Genomic DNA, 16,427 nt, shown 5'->3' with positions numbered 1-16,427 from the left:
CTTGGGAAGCTGGACATCCACAAGTCAGCTGGCCCAGATGGAATGCACCCAAGAGTGTTGAAAGAGTTGGCTGACATGAGGATATTTGAGAACTCCAGGCACTTGGGAGAGGTTCATGAAGATTGGAAAAGGGCCAATGTGGTGCCCATCTTCAAAAAAGGAAGGAAGGAAGGAAGGAAGGAAGGAAGGAAGGAAGTCCCAGGGAATTACAGGCCAATCAGTTTAACCTCAATCTCTGGAAAGATCTTGGAGGGAAAAAAAAAAAAAAAAAAAAAAGAAACCATCAACAACAGGCTCATGGAAGGCAACATTGAGAGATAGCTCACATGGCTTTGTTGTGGGTAGTCTTGCCTGAACAACCTCATTTCCTTTTATGACAAAGGAGAAGTTGAGATATATTTAGATTTCAAAAAAAGCCTTTGGCTTGGTTTTCCATGATGTCCCATGGTAAAATTGGGGAATGGCATCTGTAACAATTTTACAGTCCAATGGCTGGGCAACTGTCTCTGTGGTCGAACCCAGAGAGTAACAGCCGATGGAACCAAGTCAACATGGCACATGGTGATGAGTGGTATCCCCCAGGGCTCTGTCCTGTAACCAGTACTCTTTAATATATTGATAAATTATCTGGATTTGGGTGTCAGAAGCAGACTGGCTAAGTTTACAGACAATACCAAATTATGGGGAAGTGTGGTCATGCTAGAGGATAGGCTGGCAATTCAGGTCAACCTGAACATGCTCACAAGGTGAGCAGATCAAAACCTGATGACATTCAACATGGAGAAATTCAAGGTGCTCCACCTTGGGAGCAAACACTCATATCATACTTATAGGCTCCACAGTGCTACACTTACTAGCACCATGATGAAAAGAGACTTGGGGGTCATGTTTGACCACAAGATGAATATAAGCCACCGATGTAATGCGGGAGACAACAAAGCAAATAAAACTCTGGCTTGCTTCTACTAGTGCGTCTCAAGCAAGACCCAAGAAGTCATCCTCCCACTTACTCAGTCTTGGTGAGGCTGCAGCTGGAGTACAGCATCCAGTTCTGGGCTCCACAGTTTAGAAAGGATGTGGAGAAGCTTGAGGGAGTCCAGAGGAGAGTTAAACACATGATTAGAGGTCAACAGAATAGGCTTTATGAGGAGAGGCTGAGAGGCATGGGGCTTTTCATCCTGGAGAAGTGAAGGCTCAGGGGTGACTTGGTGGCAGCCTATAAGTATATAAGAGGTGTGCATTAGGAATTGGCCTCTGTCCACCAGGGCACCCCAAGAGAAGACAAGGTCTAACAGTTACAAACTGCTGGAAGACTGTTTTAGACTGGTCATAAGGAAAAACTTCTTATTTACTATCTGAGACTCCAGAGTCTGGAATAGACTCCCCCAGAAGTGGTGCAAGCACTTACTCTGGATACCTTTAAGACTGGACCTGATGATCTCATGAGCTCCCTTCCAGCCCTAATGTTTATGAATGTATCCATCTCATAAGGTCTTTCATAGATTGCATTGTGGTTAATGCCTACAAAATGTCCCCTGCAATATCACTATTTTGGCTTTGTTTAAATGGCTAACTTTACAATACATTTTGGACATAATGACAGAAAAGAATATGACCTGACCCTAGATGGTATATAAGTCACTGATCAGTCCCAGGAAACTTATGCAGTCATTGCTGCAGTTTTGAACCTTTAACAGTACACAGAGGAATCAAGACACAGTCTTTGGAATGTGTGTACGTGAAATGCTTTAATGTACATTAGACTAATCTAATGTGCAGTTACGTGTCACCATCTCTACAAGTTTGCAGCAATTACTGTGCAGTAGATTAGTCTAATGTGCCATATTCTAGTACCTGTAGTTACAGATACTAGAAATTGGCTCAAACTAATGAAACTAATGCACCAAAGTGCACTTGTAGATGCTGACCAGGAACAAGTTGCTCTTGATCAGCCTAAGCAATAGGGGGCTACAGAGGGCAGGGAGAACTGTCCTGGCTCCATGGGACACTGCCTTGCAGCCACATGGAGTTTGGAACCTTGCTCTAACTCTTGCAGCTATTACATGCTGCAGAGCTCCAAGGATGTGACCCAATCTCCACATGGCTGGGAGGCAGCTGTTTGGCAGCTGGAACAGTTCTCCCTTGCTCTGTGGAGATTGGGACCAGCCTCCATGTCCCCTGCCAGCCCCAGGCTGGCACCTGGAGAGCTTAGAGCTCCCCTTGGCTGCTGCAGGGTGGGCAGAGCAGGGCAAGAGCCACCCTCCACTGAACTGCTCCTGTCAGGAGAAAAATTGATTTTGACAGGTGCAGTTTCAGATGTGTGTGGGCCCACAATTTAATATGTCTGAATTTTCTGCACAGAAAATTCAGGCACATTAATTACACATGTAGATGCACCCACAGGGTGTGACTAGCAAGAGAGAAGCTAGCCACTGGACATGTTACATTCATTATTGAAGTTATCTTTGAACATGCCTCTTTTTTCTGGTTGTGTGTTTTATTGTTGCTAGCAAACTTGTTGGGGGGAAAAGATCTGTTAATTCTTAGGCTTTCAGATTCTTAGGAAATAAGTAAATATGCTGGTATTGGTTCCATGAGTATCCCAACAAAAAAAATGCAAAACAAAAATCAAAGACAGCTTGATTGCCAGTGCAGATTGCCCACAGCTTCCCAACTAATCTTTCTTTCAAGCACTTCTGTTGGGAAATCAGTTTAGTTTCTTTAACAAAGACCAAGTTATCTCATCTGAACATGCAGACAAGAATGAACTACATCTGTTCGACTTGATCTAAATTTAGATGATTAGTGACATTAGCAACTAATTCTATCAATTCATAGTTGGTAGGGTCGGAAGGGACCTGAGCAGATAATCAAGTCCGACCCCCTGCCATGGGCAGGAAAGAGTACTGGGGTCAAATGACCCCGGCTAGGCGTCTATCTAGCCTCCTCTTGAAGATCCCAGAGTAGGAGTGAGCACCACTTCCCTTGGAAGTTGTTTCCAGATTCTAGCCGCCCTGACTGTGAAGTAGTGCCTCCTGATATCTAGCCTGAATCTCCTCTCTGTCAACTTATGGCCATTATTCCTTGTTACTCCCAGTAGTGTTCGGGGGAACAGGGACTCTCCCATTGCCTACTGGTCCCACTTAGTCAGTTTATAGACAGCCACCAGATCCCCTCTCAGCCTTCTCTTGTGAGGCTGAACAGGCTCAGGTCCCATAGCCTCCCCTTGTATGGCCTGCCTTGCTGCCCCCTGATCATGTGAGTGGCCTTTCCATGGACATCTTTCATGTTGTCCACATCCCTCCTGAAGTGCGGAGTCCAGAACTGGACACGGTACTCCAACTGCAGCGTGACCAATGTTGCATAGAGGGGGAGGATCACCTCCTTGGACCTGCTCATGATGCATCTGTGGATGCGTGACAAGGTGCGGTTAGCCTTCCTGACCGCGTCCCCACATTGTCGGCCCATGTTCATCTTGGAGTCAAAAATGACTCCAAGATCCTTTTCTGCCTCTGTCTTGACAAGAAGGGAGTTCCTCAGCCTGTAGGTATGCTGCTGGTTCTTCCTCCCTAGATGCAGTACCTTGCACCTGTCAGTATTGAAACCCATCCTGTTCTCATCTGCCCAGCCCTGTAACCTGTCTACATCTAATTGTAGCCTGTCCCTCTCCTCTAGCGTGCCCACTTCTCCCCACATCTTAGTGTCATCCACGAATTTGAACATGGTGCTTTTCACCCCCTTGTCCAAGTCACTGATGAAGATGTTGAACAGTGCAGTCCAAGGACTGAGCCCTGGGGAACTGTAACCGGAGGATGGTCAGGGTCACCATGCTCTCCCCTGCCGCCTCCTTTACCGTGTCACATTGCCGACTAACACCCTCCGATTCTCGCCCGCAACGACTTTGATCTTCTAGATATATATTATAGGGAGGCTGCCTTTTGTCTTCTGTTCCACGGTTATCCGATTATCTCCAGTTCCTCTATACTCTAGCCTTATGGGCTATGCGTGGCTCCTACTACCCCAATACCATGCCCCAAGCCTTGCAGATGTCATGGACATTGTTCTGTCTCTTTCTGTCTCCACGCCCTCTCTGGCACTGAGGCTCTCCACAGCTCTGTCTCTCCGGGGCCTTCTCAGTGATGCCACCCTTCTCTCCAGGGCCTTCTCAAGCGATGCCCCCTTTCCTGGGGCTCACCACAATGCTGCCCCCTTCTCCAGGGCTCATCATGCCCACACTAGGGCTTCTCAGCAACACCCCTTTCTCTGGGGTGTCTCAACTGCCCTTCTCTGGGGCTGGGGTCTATGCACCCCAAGTGCTGCAACATTGCTGGCACTGGGGTCCCCACTTTACTGTGAGTCCCCTATGAGGCCTCCTCCAACCCCTAATAGCGCCACCCAAACCACCACTGTAACAAATAGCAAACACAAACACAAGCCTCTTGGCTACAATGTAAACAGAAACCACTCAGCCATAATAACATTTAACCCTACCAGGGATCCTCTCTCTCTCTCCACAGCATCAGATGCAGCTCCTTCATCAGGCCTCTCCTTTGTAACCTGGCTGGCTGGCTGGAACCACCTCTGGTTTCTTGCCTGTGCTTTATATAGGAGCCAGGCCCTGCCACTTCTCGTCAGCTGGCTAGGCAGGTGTGGGTCATTATTTCCCACAAGTTGCCTCAGCAACCGGCACCTGAGGGGTTATCCCTGCTCTTCGGGTAGCAGGCACCTTAGTGCCCTGCTACAGGGACCCCACTGCCTACATCCCTCCAAGTTGAAAATGACCCGCCCACCACCACTCTCTGAGTGCAGCCCTCAAGCCAATTAGCGACCCATCTGACTGTCTAGGCATTGACATCACAGTTGCTTAATTTTTTAATGAGAATGGGGTGAGAGACAGTGTTGAAGGCCTTCCTTAGCACAGGTAAACTAAATCAAATATTTTCTTCATTTTTTGAGAGCACCAAAAGATATAGTTCACTGGGTAAAACTTTTGGGAATCTAATTATATATAACCCTAAAATGTATAGGGGTTAATTATGGTCTGGCTATAGAACAGTGCAAAGCTTTCTCCACCTGTCCTGAACAAAGACCAGGGAAGATTATGGCACAGAAGAGGAGGTCTCTTTTGAGAATACACCCTCAGCATTATCTTTTAGGAATGTGAAAAGCATGAGGTTTTTTTTGCAGGCTGGTACAACATGGGGATTGGTGCCATGATATCCCACCTCTTCTATTTTTTTTCCGAGCCCAGTCCTGGGTTATTTTCTCCCTGCAGATGGCTGTAGGTCCTACTTGCAAAGCCTGCTCTTGTAATCTGCTCTTGTGTGAGCCAGGTGAAGGAAGGAAACACAGCTTGACTCATGGAATTCAATAGCAAATTCTGTCCCTGCTATAAAATTATACAGGTTGATTTTAAAATCCCATAGAAATCTGATCATTCTTAATCAATCTCTGTATGGACTCCTTTTTCTAAAGGAGAAAGGAAAGCTGGATGGGAACTACTGAGCCTGTTTTGCTGAACTCTAGTGTTTGATGACACCCTTTCACTCACCTCCCCAAAATGTACAAGAGGTGATATAAAAAAAGATTGCTTTATATATATAGTAACTGGGCTAGATGGAAACCCCAGAGTACAATATTTACTTAATCATTGCTGAGTCTGCCTCCATGGATGTAGTAATTCCCTATTGCCTCTGATAATCAATTTATTCAGCAAAAGCTAGAGTCCCCCAAATATGCCTAACTGTGCAGTATTATGGTTGTACAAGAGAACCTTCCTGACCTCCCTCAGAAAGTACCTTACATATGGGTTTTTGAAATTTGGTTTCTTTTTCAAATAAAAATAGAAAGAAAGACATGGGACAAAAGCTGTCCATTTCTGCTGGTGAAATCAGGCCATGATACAAAAATAATATAACAAGTTAAATGAATAAGCATATGAAAGAAAGCAGGCAGGGCAGTGTGGCACCTCAGGCTGGATCCAGACGTGCAGGTATGTGCAGTCTGCGGCTCAACAAACCTCTTTGCTGTGCCACAAACTGCATGTGTTGCATGTTAAACTATGTGTAGTATTGCTTATTAGCAGTGCTGAGACATGCAGAGACGGGAGCAGCCAGCCGAGGGAGCTGCCTCCTCACTAGTCTCGAGGCACACTGTGCCTTGAGATGGGGGCTTCACATGTCTCAGTGGGGGGACTCCACAGTGGAGTCCTTGTGCTGAGGCAACAGAGACATGGGAGCAGCCAGCCCTGGGCTCCCTGTTCCCCTGTCTCAAGGCACACTGTGCCTTAGCCAACCAGGGAGCCCTGGGCTGCCCGCTTCCCCATCTCCATGTGCTGCTTCCCGGCTGGGTGGGGCACAGGGTGCTTCAGCATGGGGGCTGCCTGCCAGCTTGCTCCACACTGAGATACCTTGTGCCCCAGCCAGCTCCCCACTGCAGCACATGGAACAGCAAACCACATGAGCAGGGGCATGCACTGCAGTACCAAGTAGCGGCACAAATTTGTGCTGCTGCAAATGCACATCCTTGCTCATGTGGATGCAGCCCTACATACTAACTCATTAAAAAAGGAATAAGCTTTAGGAGATGACGATCTACTTCGTCAGATGTAAGGAAGTGAAAGAAGTAAGAAAGAAAGCAAAATATATGAAAAGTTAACAAAAATTGTTCTGCTTTGAAATACTTGCTTCTATTAGACTTAACACCATTGTGACCTGCTCTTAAATTTGGACCTTTGTTTGGATTCTTTTAGACTTTCTCCTGCCTAATGTTTAGTGGCATTTTAACATTAAATGGCACCTGAGACTGAAGCAACATCACCAGTCTCCATAAAAAAGTTTTCCTGATGCACGTAAGCTTCTTTGACATTTTCTGATTAATTTCTGGCAATTTTTGTCAAAAATGACACACAAAGCATTATCTAAATGTTTAACTACTTCAACTGGCAACAGTCCACATAGATAACTATGAACAGGAGATAAAACCTAGGTCTACGTGTTTGATATCAGAAGTAAACTACCACATTTGGCTTCTTGGTGTCCCCTATACTTAATAAAGAAAGATTTATGATTCCTGCTGGAATGTGTTTGTTCGGCAAACAAGCAAAGGTTTACTGCTGAAACCTTTGCTCCGAAATGAAATCTATTCTCTTTGGCTCAACTTTATTAGCCCATATTGTACAGAGATAGGAGATATAAGTATCCAAAATCTGCTGTCAGTGAAGCTAAAATGGAATAGACCAGAACGGTGTTTGTAATAACAGGACACTGTCTTTAAAACAGGAGGGCAGAAAGGTAGTTTATTTTTCTCTGTTTAAAAATCAAAGATATTTCCATCACTGGGAGTATACTAACATTTGCAGTGGTTGGACTTAAGAGTTTATTATCCAGGTAAATAATTTCTACAGTTCCTTTTCATATAGTGAGATATTGACTGTTTACAGGGTACAGGCAAATGACCATAATTATTGGTATCTTGGACTGATTTCAACTCTTTACTTTTGTGGTGTTAGCCTCTGGGATGAAGTTAAAGCTAATAAAAATGATGGCCTCTATTATGCACAAATTAATGGGAAGAACACTACATATATCCATACATGAGGCTGGGGAAGCCAAGTTCTTATTTAGCTTGTTATTTTAAATATTTTTAAAGAAAATAATAAAAGTGAACCAATAATTAATTAAACAGATGCAGATTTTCACACAGATCCAATTCTGAACTAGAGAGTAAGCAAGACTCCAGATGACTTTAGCAAATTAATGTAGTCAGAATTACACTGAATTCAGAAAGAATCTTTTCCTTCTAGCATACTCTAAAAATAGGTGAGTTATTGATACGGATTAAGAGAAAAATTGCGGAAATGTGCTTGCTAGCTAAAGATGTAAAATAAGAAAGTAGAGCAGGGTGGCATCTGAGCAATTACTTGGTTCAGAGAGGCATGAGCTTTCATAGGCAACAACCTACTTCATCACTTGCTGTTTGATACTATGTTAGCAGAGTTTACATAGCAAAAGGTCCTTGGAACTAACTGAAACTTTCTTTAAATCATACAAGATAGCCATGGATCAAGTGAACGTAGGAGGAGGAGGTTCATGATCCCACACCTAAAGTTGTTTGTTCTGCATATAAAGACACTACTGTGCAGTTTTATTAGACTAGACCCATCTCAGGTTTTCACTTCTAATGCTAGTATTTCAAGAACTTCTATCTAGATTCCTGCAGTTTTTCACTTAATCAATCAACATTCTGATCTTTGTTTGAGACCCACAAAATATTTAATACACCCATATTACTCTCACCACTCTGTGTGATGTTAGCCATTGTTCTAGAATCCAATTTGTAAAAAATTAGCAACAGTGCATTATGCCAAGTCAATAACCTAGCCTGGTCAGTACAGAATCCCTTCTGTGACCCTTCAGAAGTGAAAGACACTTGACTTTGTTTCTGCTGTCCCTCCATTTAATCCTCAAAATAGCAACCAGGAAAATAGAGGTGGAATAGGGAATCACTGGTGGAAATGTCAGAACTCAACCTTTTCATTTATCTGTCCCATGTAGAGCTTTTCCAATGCAGGCAAAGGAGATGTAAGAAAACAAGACAGAATGCAGAGCATTTTTTAATTATTTTAGAAACCTAAAACTGTTACCGCAAAAAAGTCCTGAATCATTTTAGTTTAAAAATGTGATCCTTTTACTAATATGATTTATCACAGATGGGGTATAGTGGCATGATGCTGTAGGGAAGCCATTTTCATACTATTTATTACCTATAATGTATCTGCTTTGTCTATTAAAAAGATCTTGTGGGCTCCAGAGCTGCCAGCCAGCATCACTTACAATCCTTGAATAAAAAGGGTTGCAAAAATTCAAAATGACTTCTCTGTGTGTGGTGGAAGGTAACACAATGGAAATCCCTGTTAGAGTCCCACATGATTCAGGAATGGCAAAACAGTGTTTATGGAAGAAATTTTACTTGATTGTTTGCAGCCTACTTGTCAGGGATCATGTTATCTGGACTGTCTCCACCATGCAAATTATACATTGCAACTGTTTATTTCTCCAGAATAAAAGTAACTGGTTACCTGGCAGCTCATCAGGAAAAAAAATATTGTTTTTAATTTTTTACTTCTCTGGAATTCTTAGAATGTCTGTGTAATCCTTCTGTTCCATTAGTCCCTTTTGAAGGATTCAATACAAGTAAAAAGCAAAAGAGGATTTCTGAATCCTAATTTAGTAGTAAGCTTTGAGGATAAAAGTGTAAATGCACATAAACTATAGTTAAAATCCAGGAAAAATGGCTTGACAAATGAGAAAGTTCTAACTATCAGAATAGAATTTACTTTTATTTTTAATGTTACCTATGGCCAGTGAAAATAAAAATTAATTCATTTATTCTAACTTGAATTATTATGCCAGAAGACTTAGGTGTCTTTCTTCTTTATGTTCCACTTATAATCTGATCCAAAGCACTTTAGAATCAATAGAAAGTCTTTTAATGGCCTAAATGATTCTTTGGATCCTTCCCTTACAGACAATGCCTTTAGGAAGTTAAACAAATTAAGAAGTTTGGCATTATTTTGACCATATCCTTTCAATAAAGCCATGTTGGACATGACAGAAAAGTTGCTTCAGGAAGTACAGTTTGCACAGCATATGTTTTTATTGTGTTGTGAGGACTTTGCATAAGTAACATAGGCCTTTGCAATCACAAAACTTAACTATCATTCCCTCTCTAAAAGGCTTTATCAGGGCTCTGCTTCACCTGCCTTTAATGAATAATACAACAATAAGGCCTCTGACAAATGTTCAGTTTAAGGAGCCATGGGACCCAAGTGCCATCTCAAAAACTGTGCTTCCTGCCATGTCACACATGCATGGCCAAATGTGCAACCTAGGGATCAGGGATTAGATCCCTATTGCACCTTACTTATCAGCATAGGGGGAGCCCAGGATTATGATCCTGGGCTCTTCTTGCACCAGCAAGTTAAAACCCAGGTGCTGACAATCAGCTGATTGTCAGTTGGGATTGGAGTCTGAACTGGGATCTGAAATCAGGCCCAGTCAGGTCCCTGGCCCCAGCCTACAATCAGTCGATTGTCCAAACCTAACTAGGGTTTTAACTAGCTCTGGGCACAGGGACCTTTCAAACACCATGTGCCATCCAGCTAGATGACACATGGGGTTTTACTCAGCCCTGGCTCATGAGGGCTGCCACAGCCTGATTCAGGGGTCTCTGTGTGGTGGGACCTTCAAAACTCAAATGTGCCACTCAGCTGGATGGCACACCGTGATACATGGGGATCCCAGGATCAGGCTGCTGGTACAGCTGTGTAACAGGCCCTGATGCTGTCCCATGATGGACCCTGACATTCATCTGAGTGTCAGGATCTGTCATGGGTCAGCACCAACCAACCACATGTTCAGTTTAAGACATGATACAAACAAGCCACAAAGTTGTCATGCAATATATGTGGAATAACTTTGTGGCTCATTAACTGTGTTATCATGTCTAATATTGGCTTTAACATGTGGTTGAGTTACTGTTTAAGGTACAATTAACCCATTCATCACATCTGAAATGTAATGTGTTAGGGAGTCTGCTCCATAACACTGCATAAGTCTGCTTCATAGACTGAGCAGTTGCGATAATGGCCCTCAGTTCTTTGTACTAGCTTACAAAAAAGTCAGCTTGATATTAAACTAGTCTTGCTGGATTGCAAAACTCTTAATGGGGAAGCTGTATCTAAAAATTTCCCCACAAAGTTTGGGGCGCATTGTGGAAGCATTCTGATATTATTTATCTTTCATAAATTTTACTTGTTTTGCCTTTTGTCAGCAGCTTAGGAAAACTTTGACTGAGATAATGCCAAGGGTGTGGAGTTTATTTGATCATTTTTTTTCCTCTGCTATCTTTTTCTCCGCTTCTTAAAAAATCAGAAGGGGTTACATTTTCAGAGTTCTCTTCAGTTGTAATCTTTATGGGACTCACTATAGGAGCTTTTTGTGAATAGGTGCTATTCACTATTCACACACAAAACAGAAAGACAGTTCTTGGTTCAGAGAGTCTACAATTTTAGCATGCGATAAGATACAACAGATAGATACAGGTAATGTAAAGTGCAGCATGGGAGAAAGTATAAACATGGTCACATAAATATAATAGGATATTTGCGTGCTTGACTGATTGATGGTAGGAGTTGATCTACATAGTATGAACATCAGCTATTGCAAGCAGAGGATGAAGCTTAGTTTATTCTGAAATGTTGCAGTCATGCATCTACACACGTATTAATGTGCTTTCTCTAATGTTGGCTCTGGTTTTAGGATCCAGATACATTGTTTGGGGCAGGGGGACCCACCCTCAGACCGACCATGACCTTTCCATTTGATAATAGGCAAATTTGATACACAGTGATAACAAACAAAAAATACAAACAATCAAACAGTTCTATATATCTATCAAATTCTAGGGCTGTCATCAGAGTTAAAGTACATCTGGCCAGGATGTAGTCTTCACTCTGAGGCTGTCTCTTAGGTGTCATATGTCAGCAGTCTGGAGGTGGGATGCCAAGGAACACAGCTCCCCTGCAGTGGGATGCATGAGATGGGCTGCTGGTATGCTCTCAGTCCATGGTAGACTCAGGGACCCTTCCCAGGCATCAGGGATGGGGACCCTTCTCAAGGAGGAGAAGGAGGAGGAACAGGAAGGGACAGAAAGGAAGAGGAGGGACCCTTGTTACTCTCAAGTCTCTGCTTTTGGATTCTCCTTCCCTCCTGATGACTCCTCCTTTGTGGCTATTTCTGGTTGGTTGTCTCTGTGTGCTCACATGACCACATAGCCTTCCGGGCCTTCTCCTATTTCAGTCAGTTCCCCCAAAACTATGACTAAGGCCCCCCTACTGCTCTGGGCCCTTGTAGCTAGTGTCACTTATCTTGTGTTATGGAATGGTATGGTACATATTCCCATGATTCCCAGGCTTTTTATCCTTGTTGTATTAGACAACCTGTCTGCCTTGAAGGCTGTGATCTTGTGTTATAGGAGGCCCCCCTCAATTCTCAGGCTGTGTCCATCCATTGGGCTTATCGTGCTAGACAGCCTGTCTGCTTCCAGGGTTATATGGAACTCAGTGTGTGAAATCCAGGCTCTTACAAATCAATTAACCCCTGCTGCCCTGCTGCATATATCTATATCTATAAGCCAATTCCCAAGAAACAGACCTTCAAATCCTGTTTTCAAGCCAACACCTAATGCGCATTAAATTTCATACCTCCAATATGAGGTACTAAATAAATGCTTATTAGGTTGTGCTAATGCACAGTAGCATAAGCATATACTTTTTAGGTGATGTTTAATGCACAGTAGCCTATGCTACTGCTCATTAGTGTTTTAGCATGTTTTTTTATGCAACACTGTACAGCACAATAGAATAGGCTATTGCATATTAAAGCCCACATGTAGACGCACCCAGTGGGTGCATTCAGACAAGCGTGCATGTGCTTCTTGTAGCATCTCAACCCCCTTTGAGATGCTGCGAAAGGAATGTGTAGGAACAAAAAAACATTCCCTACACTGCAAATTTGCAGCATGGGCACAAAATTAGACCCCTGAATATCCAGGGGTCAAACAATACCCTGGGGGAAAAAAGCAGGGCAACCGGACGGTTGGTCCTCCACAGAGATGCTCTGGTAGCCAGCCAGAGCATCTCTATGGCTGGCCCTCACCCTGGTGCTGAAGCACATTTCCTGCCTATGTGGCCTGGATTACTTTTGATATGCATTATTTCTCTAGAGTAAGGGTTTGGAAGCAGCAAAAGGGGGGAGAAGCCCCCCAATTTGCTTCCTGAAAGAAGAGGACCATGTGAAAAAAGGCAGCTTCAGAAGCCGTATCAGATGAAGGTCATTCTGAGAACTAGAAACAGGAGAGAGATCTGAAGGTGCTTTTTTTCTTGCTATTATCCAATGATGGAGGGGAGGAGGCAGTCCAGGGACAGCAAGAGAATGGGAGAGAAGGGTGTAAAGGGAAAGAATGAAATGGATGTGAGGTCAGGAGCAACATATATTAAATTATGGAATTGTGTTCCCAGAGTAGTAATAGTTGGAAAACCAATGCTTGATATTTTAAAATCTTGACTAGAAAAAAATGCTTCCAGTGTATGTTAGGTAGGAATCCCAAAATGTCTAGCAAATTGAGTAGGTGACCCAATAATTATTTCTGTCTCCAACTGATATGACTTTTTGAGTCTATAGTGAGAGACTTCATTTAAGACCTGAATATCATACAAAACCTCTTGCTTTAATGCTCTTCTAAAACAGCTGTAGTTTGACTTGACAAGCAGAGATAAATTATTGCCTCAGGATGCTTTTCTCCTTTTGATTGATTGCTGAATGGCTGAAAAATTGATTCTGGCATTTTTCCGCAAGTCACTTGAGTCTTGTGCATTAATCTCTTTGCTTGAATAGCAACAAAGATGTTTTCATACTATGGTAATGAATATATATGTATATGTAAAGCAAAAATATACGTTATAGCTTAAAGAAACCCAACTCCCTTTCAACAAACTATAATGCTTTTACTATAAAAAATACACAGTCCTATTACCATACCTATACCATACGCTGAAAAAACTTTTCATACAGTTTCAGAATCTTTGGCCAGACTCTAGTGTTGTGCTGTATAGAACATGGAGGTGTTATAGTTACTTCTTATGCTGGGCATTCATCCAACACCCAGTTGAAGCAAAAAGGGGAGGAAGAGCATTCTGGAGCTAAGCTCCCTTAAGCCTGATCCTCTACTAAGTAAGGGATCTTATGCAAACATTATGCTAGCAATACAGATTAAACACAACCACCCCACCCACTGTATATGGAAGCTGAATATTTGTGAATCAGCTCCTTGCAACTGCCCTTTCCATTGTGTCTTAGTACAGCTCAGTTCAGTGAATAATCAGTCCTTTCAGGCTGTGTTTACTGACTCCCAAGAAAAATGAAGGTTTTGTGAACAGATACTGAGATTTTAACAGGTAAAGGATTTAAGGGTATCCCACTAAAATCAGTGAGAGCCTTCCATCCATATTCTCTAGGTAGATTTGAAGCTTACTGCAAAAAAGCTTTCCAAAAATGCCTTTTCTTTTATCTTATACCAAATGTTTTCTACGTTTACTTCATTAGTTGTTGCACCAGAAAATCCGTCTCTTTTCAATCTTTGTGCTATGTGATGAAGACTATAATAAGGATACAAGTAGAGATGGATTTGATGTTTCCATATTAATATTTCATTGCAGAATGTAAGGATATCTTTCTCCCAGCAAGGTCTAAATTTAAAAGGAACAGTTCCATGATCAGTAGCTTTAAAATGTACCTCCTTACAAAGGGCATAGTTTTTCTGCCTTTCATTTCTTATGCAATTGTAGGTCCTCAAGTAGTGACAGTAACTTATGATGTCAGAAATCAATATTTCATATATCTTTTTCCCTATCCTAACATAACTGGCATGTTGTTTCAGTTACTTTTGTGTCACAATTTATTAATTTCGTATAAGGAACATATGCTCTCACTTTTCCTTAAAATTATTATTTTGGTGCTGTCTCATAGGTGTGATTCTTGCCTATACAAAAGGCTTTGTTTTTAATAACACAATTTGCTAATAAAGTCAAAGGGCTACTATGAGAACATCCCATTATAACTGAAACTTTTTAATGTTTTAATAAAATGTATTAGAAAACCTATGAAAGCAGATATTTTGAAACTCCTGGCTAGGACTTAGACACACAAATATGAGGAAATAGAAAACCTGATACAAAAAAGATGTAATCCCCTCTACCTCCTCTTTGGGCCCCATAGATCTGATTTTAGAGGTGACCTTTTCCTTTGAAATTATCATCAAAAACATATTACTTGGAGACATGTTTAGGACCCTTGCCAATGACTTTCCCCCCTGCTTTGTGTGCACAAATCCCAGTCTGAAGAACAGCCAGTTTCCAAAGGGGCCAGACTATGGGATGTGTGCAACTGTGATTACAACAGGACAGGAGAGTTTTGAGAGTTTGGATGGATACCCCACCCCAACTACTGCAATAACAACTTTGCATGTGGAATCAAAAATCATAATACTTATGCAAATGTGGAGACTTTTTTGATGGTCATAGCCCATGGCACCTCTCTCTGTTTTTATAGCAGACTTGCCAAAAATTAAACGATCTTTATATGCAGTATCAAATTTTTTCCCACTGCTGAACCAGTGTTATGGGTGCTGGGGAAGGACAATAGAAGCAAATGATGTCCAGTTCCTAAAATGTGTTGACATAGATTCACAGTTTCATGAAGCAGAATTGTGATTTTTTTTCCCCCCCATTATCAGTTGCTGCAGCCTCAGTTCAGTCACTATTGCAATATGCCTACCACCCTGTCAAAGCAAATCAAAATATAGAAATACTTAATTTTTATTTTTCATTGTCCATTTATTTGTTACACAACTTCAACATCATTTATTGGAATTCCATGGAGTCCTGTCAACAGCATTATTAATTGATAACAAAATTGGTTATGATACCCAATTCAATAAGTTAAAAACTGATTCATGTTTAATCAGGTATACTTTCACCGAAAGCAGTTCTTGCTACAAAATTGGTGTTTATATTTTCTTTTCTTAGATTGAAGAGGATACATGGCAGAAATACTATCTGGAAGGAGTCTCAAATGAAATGTATACAGAATATCTATCTAGTGCCTTTGTGGGTCTGTCCTTCCCTGCAGTTTGTGAGTAAGTAGATATATATGTGTGTGTGTGTGTCTATATATATATATGTGTGTGTGTGTGTGTGTGTAAACTGACATATAATCCTTGCCTCCTTTCAAGTGAAATCAAAGGTTTTCAAAGGAGGCATCTCTGCTCTGCTGCCATTCCAGTATCATTGCTTCATCAGATAGGATCCAGTAAAATAAACATTAAAGCAATCACAGCATGGAAGTATTCCAAACATTTTAATGTCTGTTTTCTGAAGAGACTTGGAACTAAGTGAACATAAATGAAAGACTACATTCTAGGATTGCTGAAAAAATGAATCAGCAATCCATTTAAAGAGAGTTATTTACTCATAACTGATGTCCTATTGTTTCTTCTAATGGTTCCCATTCTTTGCATGGTGTCTGTCAACGTCACCTCTTGGCTCTTACCCCATAGCAAGGAAATTATTCATTTATATAAGCAGATGTAATGAAGTCATATATACTGTAGGCAGATTGGCATACAGCACTTTATGGAATTGCTTGCAAAACACTTGGCACAAAAAAAAACTTCTGCCAAAGAAAATATGTCCAGTTCATTATGAGAGGGTGATATGAGTGACATTGTATGTATAGCCATAATTTAGTGCTTTGTACAGTCTTATTTTTAGGGGCTGAATAACCTTTTATTTTTCTGAGAAGTGCATG

The 16,427-nt window shown here is 41.8% G+C and overlaps 1 protein-coding gene and 1 long non-coding RNA gene across 10 annotated transcripts in view; one reads left to right on the top strand and one right to left on the bottom strand.

Moving 5' to 3' along the window:
* LOC132251144 (uncharacterized) overlaps nt 1-4,562 on the bottom strand; it is a 65,389-nt gene extending 60,827 nt beyond the window's left edge. The window contains exon 1 of the long non-coding RNA XR_009462998.1: nt 4,492-4,562. This is a non-coding gene — a long non-coding RNA (uncharacterized LOC132251144). The remainder of the gene's footprint in view (nt 1-4,491) is intronic.
* KCNMA1 (potassium calcium-activated channel subfamily M alpha 1) overlaps nt 1-16,427 on the top strand; it is a 1,011,367-nt gene that overhangs the window by 735,781 nt on the left and 259,159 nt on the right. For all 9 annotated transcript variants that reach the window (XM_059729759.1, XM_059729758.1, XM_059729760.1 and 6 more), the window contains one exon: nt 15,647-15,756. In XM_059729759.1, the coding sequence (XP_059585742.1) occupies nt 15,647-15,756 (110 nt within the window). The remainder of the gene's footprint in view (nt 1-15,646; nt 15,757-16,427) is intronic.

Source organism: Alligator mississippiensis, chromosome 6 (assembly GCF_030867095.1).
Source record: "Alligator mississippiensis isolate rAllMis1 chromosome 6, rAllMis1, whole genome shotgun sequence".
NCBI lineage: Eukaryota > Metazoa > Chordata > Crocodylia > Alligatoridae > Alligator > Alligator mississippiensis.
Note: the sequence above shows the minus strand (reverse complement) of the source record. Positions and strands in the feature narration are given on the sequence as shown.